General features: G+C 31.8%; 1 protein-coding gene across 2 annotated transcripts; it reads right to left on the reverse strand.

Annotated features, from left to right (window-relative positions):
* Positions 1 to 18: 18 nt before the first annotated feature.
* On the reverse strand, positions 19 to 6,461 carry LOC133882239 (lysine histidine transporter-like 8). 2 transcript variants are annotated; one of them, XM_062321363.1, is made up of 5 exons: positions 6,017 to 6,461; positions 2,186 to 2,319; positions 1,653 to 2,008; positions 1,444 to 1,575; positions 19 to 604 (listed from the first exon to the last, which is right to left on the reverse strand). In XM_062321363.1, exons 1-5 carry the CDS (start codon positions 6,301 to 6,303, stop codon positions 119 to 121), a joined length of 1,395 nt encoding a protein of 464 aa, XP_062177347.1. In that variant the 5' UTR covers positions 6,304 to 6,461; the 3' UTR covers positions 19 to 118. The 2 variants fall into 2 exon arrangements, with proteins under 2 accessions (XP_062177347.1, XP_062177346.1); XM_062321362.1 differs by having other exon boundaries at positions 1,653 to 2,089; positions 6,017 to 6,460.
* Between the last annotated feature and the right edge of the window lie 3,518 nt (positions 6,462 to 9,979).

Below are 9,979 nucleotides of genomic sequence, written 5' to 3' on the forward strand. Positions count from 1 at the left end.
GTCCATCTGACACTCAACAAATGAGCCCATCAACTTCATAGATACATACAGCTCTAATTAACAAGATTGAAACCACTTTCAAAATGGTTATTTGTTTCTTTAATTTCTCAGCCATCAATTAAGGCTTGAAGAAGTTTGCATTTAAGCCTTTGTCAGCTAAAGTCCAGGCCGCTGCAACAACTAACAGAACACTGAAAACAATGCCAAAGCAACCGAGCCCCAAGTTTAGAGACCAGGAAGCACCATTTGGGCGGGGTTTCTTGAGTGAGATCCACATGAAACATGGATAAGCAAGCGTCAAAGGCAACGTGATCCCTCCAACAAGAGGAGCCAGGCTTCCTAAGAATGGAAAAGCCACTGCTATAAAGAAAGCCAGCCCTCCAAAGAAGATGCGTAGGCATGTGCGAACCCACCTTGGGCACGGCTGCTGTTTCTTGCTTGTGTATCTGATTTCCAAATTGTCAAAAACTGGCATCGCGTAGACTTGGAATGTGCATAAGCAGCTCACAATTACTAGTGCGTAAATTAAGCCCATCATCACCTTCGATGTGCTGCGCCCGTGGACTCGCGAAAAGGTACTCAACAATCCTCCATTATAAGGTATCTGGCATCCATAGGAATTAAACAGTGTCATCAAACAGGAAAGATTCTCCACAACATTGATGATGACGGATAGGGGTCTATATGTACGCGGATATCTGTTTGGTTATTTATGATATCCGATCCGTATCCGCATTCGCATTCGTAAATTGCGCGGTTATTATCTGTTATTCGCAAATAAGTAACGAGCCTATTTTAATCGCTTTTCAAAAATAATTTTGACCGATTTTTAGTCTTTTTTAGACTTGTTTTGAAAATATAATGTAACACAAAAAATATGTAGAGTCAAGAAAAAAAAAAAAAGGAACGATGGATACGGCCTCAAAATATTCATAGTAATCAATGCTCATAAGAAGTACCTTTTTTTTTCTTTATCCATGATTCAATGAATATAACAATTAAGCCAACAAATATAAAAAAATAAAAATTACAAATCCAACATAAATAAAATAATATTACAAATTCATAAGATAAAAAATATAAATTGTCTAAATATTATACAATCATAGTGAAATATATATAAATTTTTTTAAAAATATATATTAAATATAAAGGGTATGTGGATGCTGTTATTATCTACATCTGCATACCCTAAAACCTCTATTCACATCTGTATTTACAAACAATATTGATCCAAGAATTAGTTAAGGTTACCACATCATCATTGTTGGATAATTGTAAAATAAAATATGATACGTAACATTACTCAATGTTGTAATTTTATTTTATTTTATTATAATTATTTTTTTTTAAAGTTACTCAAGGTTGTGCATGATATCGGAAATATATATATATAAGTGGATAACAAATCTCATGAAATTAAATAAGATAAATTTGGCTTGCCTGGTTTCCATAAGCCCAAAATCCAGCGATTGCGAGGGGAAATTGGCACATGGCAATCAGTATATATGATACTATCACTCCCTTCCACATTCGCTTATAGGAAGGGTGTTTTGAACTTGAAGGCAATGTTCCCTGCATGCACCATAATTGCATTGTAATCAGTATGAAAAAGCTTCACTTTCTTCGAACGTACTTAAAGAAACACTGACCTGTATCTCGAGGACAACATTATGACCTCTGAAAACAAGAGCAATGATCCCAAGAGCATTAAGAATTCTACTAATTTTGCCCATGTCAGATTTCACCACGTCAGATGGACTGTAGGACACCCCGCTGGGCCTACCCTTGTTGATTGAGAGAACCCAAATCAGAGTACAAAATCCGACGCCCGTGATGGCCCCGATCAGAGACGTCCCAGCTATGGAGTTGAGGTTGGGCATTTGAGCTATAAGAATCGCTACGCAGGTGAACACCAAGAACCACTCTGTCCCGCTCAATGACCTGGCAAGACACGTGGCGTCACCCTGACACATGGTTTTGAAGAAGAGTTGCATGGTCCCACCGCCTATGATAATCAGCATGGCACACGAGCCCCCCGATAAGTACATTATAGGAAAAATGGCCAGCAATTTCCCTACCTTTGGACCTACATATATATGTTATCACACACAATTATAAGGAATTTTTTTTTTTTTTTTTAAAAAAATAATAATAATAATAATTCAAGTCTCCCTGCACCTACCAAACGCAGCCATTGCAAGGTGGAGGTATCTACTATAGCGGATTCCGGCAACCGATTCATGTAGTCTGACTAGAATCCATATGGTGTAGAGCTGCCACACAAATGCTACCGACAAACATATGATGCCCCATGCCCTGCAATCAACGGAATAAGATTAATTCTCTTCGAGCTAGAGGCATTTAAGCCTATTTGGAAGCTGTTTATCATATATCGAAATTTACATCAATTAGTTAAATGCAGTAATTATTAGAGAGTTTATATATTTAAATAAATTTTGAATTGTCGGATCACTATTTAAGCATTTGAATTTTATATAAATTCTGATAATTATTATCAAATTATTAGTAATTTGAAAAGCTAACTATTGAAGATTCCAACCCAAATATCAGTGTCAAATTATAAGCATGGACCACACATCTCACATGCACTGACGTTTATTTTTTAACGTTGAGGTACCCACACACTGACGTTACTTGTGGGCGTTGTCGCTTTAATGCGCAGTCCTCAAAATTATTCAAAGTTGAATCGCTATCGTACGTGTCCTTGTGGGACATTAATCTTTGAAGGCTGATACTTCATTTATTGAAGAAGCTGACTTGGTGAGAAATATATATAAATATATCTGTGTAGGGTCTGTTCGGCAACCGGTTTTAGCCAATTTTTTTATTTTTTATTTTTCTGTTCTGTTATCGTTTTGGAACAAAAGAATGGGATGTATTTGTTGCACCGTTTAAATGCACAATTTTTACATAATTCAAGACCCTCAAACGCGTGAATTGTGCAAAAAAATCATTTTTTGAAAAGAAATGTGTTTTGGCTAAAATGGTGGGCTTATTTGACAACCCTTTCCTTTATGTTGGAGCTGTTTTTTTTTTTTTTTTTTTTAAGTGATAAGAAAAATTGATTGATGTGATATAAAGTAGAAATAAATTACATATAAAAGTAAAAACAAATAATATATTGTAGTAAATTTTTTTAATTAATTAATAATAAAAATTTGTTAATGCAATATAAATGGTAAAAAATAATTACAATATTTTAAATTGATGCTTTTTTTAAGAAAAGTGAAAAAAAAAAAAAAAAAAAAAAAAAAAAAAAAAAAGAGAGAATGAGAGATGGTTGGTTTTTTTTTCTTTTTATTTTTTTATGTCTGTTATATGTCAGATAACTTTTGTGAGAAGCCAGCTTTTTCGGAATCACATCTTTTCAGTGTCGGCTGAGTCAGTTTTTAAAAGAAATTTGGAGCTTGTTCGGCAAGGAAGAAAAATTTTCTACCCTCTTTACTTTTTTTTAAAAAAAAAAATCAATTTCAAAATATTTTAACTCTATATTACATTAATAATTTTTTATTTTTATTTAAATAAAAAAATTCACTACAATACAATTTTTTTTTTTTTTTTTCATATAAATTCTTTTTACTTTATATAACATCTATTATTTCTTACTATTACTCCTAATTCATACTCCCTTACCAAATAGGGGCTTGAAGCCATATATGTATCAGACATCCAAGTCAACTTCAAAATATCTTATGCTGAGGTTTTTTTCTTGGTCATTTCAGTGCTAACACCCATTTTTTATTTTTTTAGAAAGAGAAAGAAAGAAATGAAAATAAAGAGAACCAGTTTCAAGCATTTAAGGTTTCGTTTAGTTCGCGGAATAAGTATTCCAGAAATAGAATAGTTATTCCAAAGAATAAAAGAGAGTGGAATAAATTAGAAATGCTTAGTTGTATAGTCTCATCATACTTCTATCACACATTTGTCTACGTGGATCAATAATGTGAGAGATAGTGAAACCCTCATTTTTTTAACAATATTATTGGTTCACGTAGATAATGGTGAGATAGGAGTGAGATGAGAGTGTACAACCAAGCATTTTTCGGAATGAAATTATTATTCTTACTCTTTAGTTTAGTAACAACTCATATACTTTAATTGAAATCCAATCAAAATTACTAAAAAAAAAAATTAAACTCAAATTATTAAAAAAAAAATACAATTTTTTTTTTATTTTTTATTTTTTTAAAAAAAGTAGAGGTGGTTGCCCACCCACCAAAGAGCCAAGGGTGGCCGCAACCACCCATGGCTCCTTATGTGGCTGGCTGACCACCTCAATGTAAGGGTTTGTATTTTCTTTTTTTAAAAAAAAATGAGAGAAAATATAAAATAATGAGTTTCTTTTTTTTTTTTTTGTAAAAAATATAATTTATTCCTATATGAACAATTATTTCTCTTATTTTTAGAGGAATAGGTATTCCTCTTCATAAGAGAATAGTTTTTTCAACGAAAATAACTATTCAATGGAATGAACCCTTATCTAACAAAAAAATGACTATTCCTATGGAATAGTTATTCCATTCTAAGTATCTATTTCGCAAACTAAGCGATACATTAAAAAAAAGATGCCAAATCAGAACAAAAAGATTTGAAAAGGACCACAGTAGATGCTCTAACATTTATTCCATTCTAAGTATCTATTTCGCAAACTAAGCGATGCATTAAAAAAAAAAGATGCCAAATCAGAACAAAAAGATTTGAAAAGAACCACAGTAGATGCTCTAACATTTATCTTCTATCTTTTATATATTGTATTAATCACTTTTTAATGAGTAACGCTACACATCATTCCCTTGTCCTTCCAAAATTGATGTGGCTCTTAAAATCACCATTGAATCAAAATTCAATAGTGATATATTAAAAATTCAATGGTGATTTTAAGAGTTACATCAATTTTGGAAGGATAAAAGGAGGATAAAAGGATGATGTGTAGCATTACTTCTTTTTAATAATATTTTTTCACTTTTTGTATTATATTAATTACTTTTTAACATTTTTTACCGTAAAAAATTTAAAATTTCATACTACTTTATATGACGTTTATCGCTTTTTATTATTATTAAAAAAAGATATATATATTATCAAAAAGTTTACGAAACACACCCTAGCTTTTCACATTATAATCTCACGGAGCCTGTCTTGTGTTTTGGGTAGGTGGTTTATTGACGCAAGAGAGAATTTTGACCCAAAAAAAGGGAGAAAAAATCCGGTTGCCAAACACGTCTCATATAGACAATTTTGAAACGGCAACACGGTAAGCTTAGGTCCCACCTCGGACGTAAAAAGTCAACTAGGAAACATCGCGGAACCCAGTTGCCAACGAATAAAAAAGAGAATAGCTCTTCACAACGCAATTGTTGTGAACCAATCAACTCCAACATAAAAATATGCGGCTATTTTGAAATGGATGGTCATATGTTTTCTTTTCTTTTCTTTTCAAATGTATATAATTATTTGTAAATACTCATCCGAAAATTTACAGCAGATTTGATTTTTTTTTTTTTTTTTTCAAAAGAAAGTTATTTAAAGTATTGTTTTTCTTTTAAAATAAACTCAAAAAGTCATAATCAAAGAAGAAAGCTGACATCTGATTAGTTTTTCTTTTGTTTATTATATGCAGAAAAAACGTTTTTTTTTTTTTTTTTTTTTTTTGTTTCAGAAAAAACGTTTTATACTCCTCAAATGATGCACAGGTATATTCAATTTCATTATTAAAAAAAGAAAAAAAGAAAAAAGAAGAAGAGCCATTTATAGAATCTCTATCGTAGTGTGGCTAAAAACTTTCCAGATCAACCTAGAGAACTTGGAATAGAAAAAAGTTGACGGGGTCCATCTCTACCGACGACCGGAATCAACTGGGAAAGCCGTTGGGAGCCCGGTTTCCGGCAAATTTTAGGGAACCCTAAACCCTAAGCAAAAAATTTATAATTCTCATCGAATTTATTAACAATGCATGAAAAGCTGAAATAACTGGAAAGATAAAGCTGCTTACCATCCGAGCGTAGCGAACGCAACGGGAAGAACGAGGGCTTGCATTCCAATCCCGGAGCAGAGTATATGAAACGTAGCGAAAAAGGTGTTGCCATTTCTGGACTCGGTGATCGGAAGCCAAGCTTCTTGTGGGTTGTGCTCGTAAGTTTGGCGATTTGTCGGCTTTGTAATCTCTGGACTCGGTGTGATGGAAATGGCGGAATGCTCTTGTTGTTCATGTCTTTTGGAAGCGGAAGGGTGGAGAGGAATGTCGGAGCTGTAATCTGCTTCAACCGCTACTTCTCCCATGGCCGCCCTCCCTCCCTCCCTCCACTAAGCTCGCAAGATTATGTGGGCGACGGGCCGTTTAATAGAGCAACAATTTCGAGATTATTGCTATCGAGGGATCGAGTGTCTTATGTCTATTTGAGCGGTGGCTAATGGGTGTTGTCTGGTCGCCAACTATCTCCCAAAGGAGTAATTTATATATATAGAATTTCGACAGAAGGCCATTTGGAAGAAAGCCCTCAGATGTGGGGTGTGATCATCAATCACTACTAGGTTTGCGTCAAGCGTATGTCGTGACTTGGATTACATAAAAGCAGTGACGTCATCGTTGTGATGTAAATGATGTGACGCTATTTCTTCTTTTTCCAATTTTCCCATGTTCGATCTGATTTGGGAGATTGGACTCGGAGAATAAATAAAAAAAGATGATGCGAGATACACGCCATGAATTAAATTTCATTAATACATATACTTATTAATAATGTCTTTTTTTTTTTTTTTTTTTTGAACATTATTAATGTCTTTCTCATTTTTGCTATGATTTTTTCTCGATCCAAACATTATGATTTGAGCCAGCTTGCAGTCAAGGACTTTAGAGGTTTTTTTTTTTTTTTTTTTTTTTGGGGGGGGGGGGTGGACCATGCTTCAACATGGTTCGTCTCCTAGTTATTATTGTACATAGTTTATCATTAGATCAAATACTTGATTAGAGCAATGCTACACATATAATTACTCTTAATTTTATTATTTGTTGACATGCACATGTCAGCAAATATGTTTGGAGCAAAATCAGTTACTAATTTTATTTTTTTTAATATCTTCCAATCACATGTTGACAAGTGTCAGTAAATTGTAAAAAATTTGCAGGTCTTAAGTTTTTCTTCTAATTATATATTGTTGAAATGTGAAAAAAAAAAATACGAATGATCCAATCGATCAAATCATTTTTTCTTACAATTTTATAGTATTAATTGAAAGTTACAAAAAGGAAAGGAAATGAATATAAAAAATGCTAGAGTTACAGCTTTTATACAACTTGTGAACACATGTCAGCATGTGATTAGATATTAAAGCCAAAAAGTTAACATTTTTCAATCACATGTTGATACTTGTTAGTTAGGTAATTGTAAAAAAAATTATAAAAGAGTGGTAGGTGTGTAACATTATTCAAGGAATATGTATTAGTTAAAACATTTATTTTTGTAACTAACATGCATGACTCTAACCTCTAATCACATTCTGACGTGTCATCATGTTGTAAAAAAAAATTATTAAAGAGTGGTAGGTTTGTAACAATATTCAAGGAATATGTAAATCACTAAAGATTGAATATTCTATTAAGAAATTGAATAATTATCACTGAGAATAAAAGAGAGTGGAATGAAATGACAATTCTTACTTTTTAGTTTGGTGACAATTCATATATTTTAATTGGAATCGAATCAAAATTATTAAAAAAAAAAAAACCTCTTATTATTTTTTTTAAAAAAAAATTTTTAAAAAAAATTGAAAAGTAGTGGGTCTATTCCGCCAACTCTTTAGCGTGGGAAACGCTTGACGTGGATGGTATATATAAATTTATTTTCCAAGAAAAATAGACGTCATAAATCTTAAAAAATATATGTTGATACAAAAAAAAAACATTTACAAGATTAACTTTATCGCGGTAGGTTTAGGTTAGACCATTCAATATTGGAGACCAAAAGAAATTAAAGGAAAGAGCGGGGCACCAAGCTTGAACGTGTAGGGCCAACGCGGTAGCTTCCTTTTATTTTTTTCTCCCCCCCCCCCCCCCCCCCTCTCTCTCTCTCTCTCTCTCTCTCTCTCTCTCTCTCTCGTGGGGACAAAAGTTAAATTTGTAGGAAATTAGTTATAAATTGGTTTTTAGTAGGGTTGTCAATTTTTAATACAGTATGTGAATTTGATATAAATCTAACACAAAATTAAAAGGTTCGGGTTGAAGAGTTTGACCTGTTTATTTAAATGGATCAGATTATAGTTGACCTATAAAATCTTATACGCATGCCTCGACACGACCCAAATTGAACATGTGAACATGAATTGCCACACCTAATTTTTAGCTAATTTCTACAAATCAGTCTAATAAAGTGACATACGTTCTTAAAACATGTGAAAATACATTTTTTTTTAATGGTATTAGAAAAAAAAAAAAAAACCAAGTGTTTTTCACATTCTAATGGGTACTTGATAATTTATTAGACTGGTTTGTAAAAATTAGTTGCAAACAGTTTGTAGCTAACTTTTTGTCCATTTCTGTCCCTCTAGCTGTATGAACTTTCATTATAATTAAAGCCATTAATGAAAAAATGATCAAGATTCAATATTAGGAATGTCCAAGAGTTTAGGAAACTAAATTAGATATATTAGAGAACTTTGAAATGATTTTCATGATTTTAGGAAATAAGTTTACATTATTGATTTATTAGGAAATCAGAAATATTATTGCCCATTATTTTACGTGTTTTTAATTACTTTTATTTTTGATTATTTATTCATACCGGCTGAGGTCGTATTTTAAGTGATTAATATTTTTTTAAAAAAATAATCAGTATAAAAAGTCACTAAAAATATATCAAATTAATCAATATTATTGAGCTTAAGGAATACTCTTAACTCGTGTATAATGCCCCGAGCTATACCTAGCTAATTGGCCCCGGTGTGATATATAAAAGTTTGATTTTAGATATTCTCCGATCCTTCTCTAACGTACATTTAAAGCAACTAGAGGAGACACTGCATTTAGCCATGTTTCAAAAGTTCACTCATTTAATCACTCGCAAGAAGGAATATATTGTATATGTTTTTTAAAATGTTTTATAAAGCACTTTTTAACTTAATTGACACTTTTTAAATTAAAATATTGCCATAATTGCTAATTTGGAAGAATATTGATAATAATATATTAGCTTGAGGGGTATGTACACTTTTTTTTATTATTAACATTCTCGATCTACAAATTCTAAGGAATCATTATAATCATCCTCTTTAATTACACATGTTAAGCATGATTCTCTATATATAATAATCTAATTTGGAATCATGAGTAATGTTTTTGTCACGAGGAATATTATTTATTAGACTATTATATAATCTGATAATATGGCAATGAAAATTAATATTTGAATAAACATTTAAAATCAAGAGTTTCAAATAATTATATAATTTAAAATTATGAGTAATGTTATTTATTAGACTGTTATTCGATTATCATATAATTTGATAATGTGACAATAAAAATTAACCATAAATTAACACTTATAAAAAAAAAATTAAAAATTAATTTTAACTCTCTCATCATTTCATTTATATACTGCTCATATAATATATATAGGATGATAATAGCTAGCGTGACCCTTTAGTCATTTGCATTTTTGCCTTACTTTTCAACGTCAATTATTACACATCTACCAATATTCTTCGTCTTTAAGTCTAAAAAAGAATTTCAAAACCAACAAAGAAACCTGATCATTTCATGGCCAGGTGCATGGGAGCCAGCAAAGCTCCACTGCAGCCGGTCTATGAAGAGGTGTCTACAGTGGTATCCCTTTGCACCTGAATAGGGGTCTTCCGCTACGTCTTCCGTGACGTTTCATATTCTTTGGGTATAAAAATGAAGATGTGTATATTGATAAGTTTATTGTACATTACTCTTTCATAAAATAGATTTTAAAGGAAG

The sequence above is a fragment of the Alnus glutinosa genome, chromosome 11 (genome assembly GCF_958979055.1).
Source record: "Alnus glutinosa chromosome 11, dhAlnGlut1.1, whole genome shotgun sequence".
NCBI classification, from domain to species: Eukaryota; Viridiplantae; Streptophyta; class Magnoliopsida; order Fagales; family Betulaceae; genus Alnus; species Alnus glutinosa.

Bases quoted from the DNA above. Each gene is read 5' to 3' on its own strand.
- LOC133882239 (XM_062321362.1), bottom strand. From the start codon at position 6,303: ATGGGAGAAGTAGCGGTTGAAGCAGATTACAGCTCCGACATTCCTCTC. The intron at 1,576-1,652 runs GTCAGTGTTTCT...TGGTGCATGCAG, and splicing joins ATGTTGTCCTCGAGATACAG to GGAACATTGCCTTCAAGTTC. The intron at 605-1,443 runs GCAAGCCAAATT...TATGGATGCCAG, and splicing joins TTTGGGCTTATGGAAACCAG to ATACCTTATAATGGAGGATT.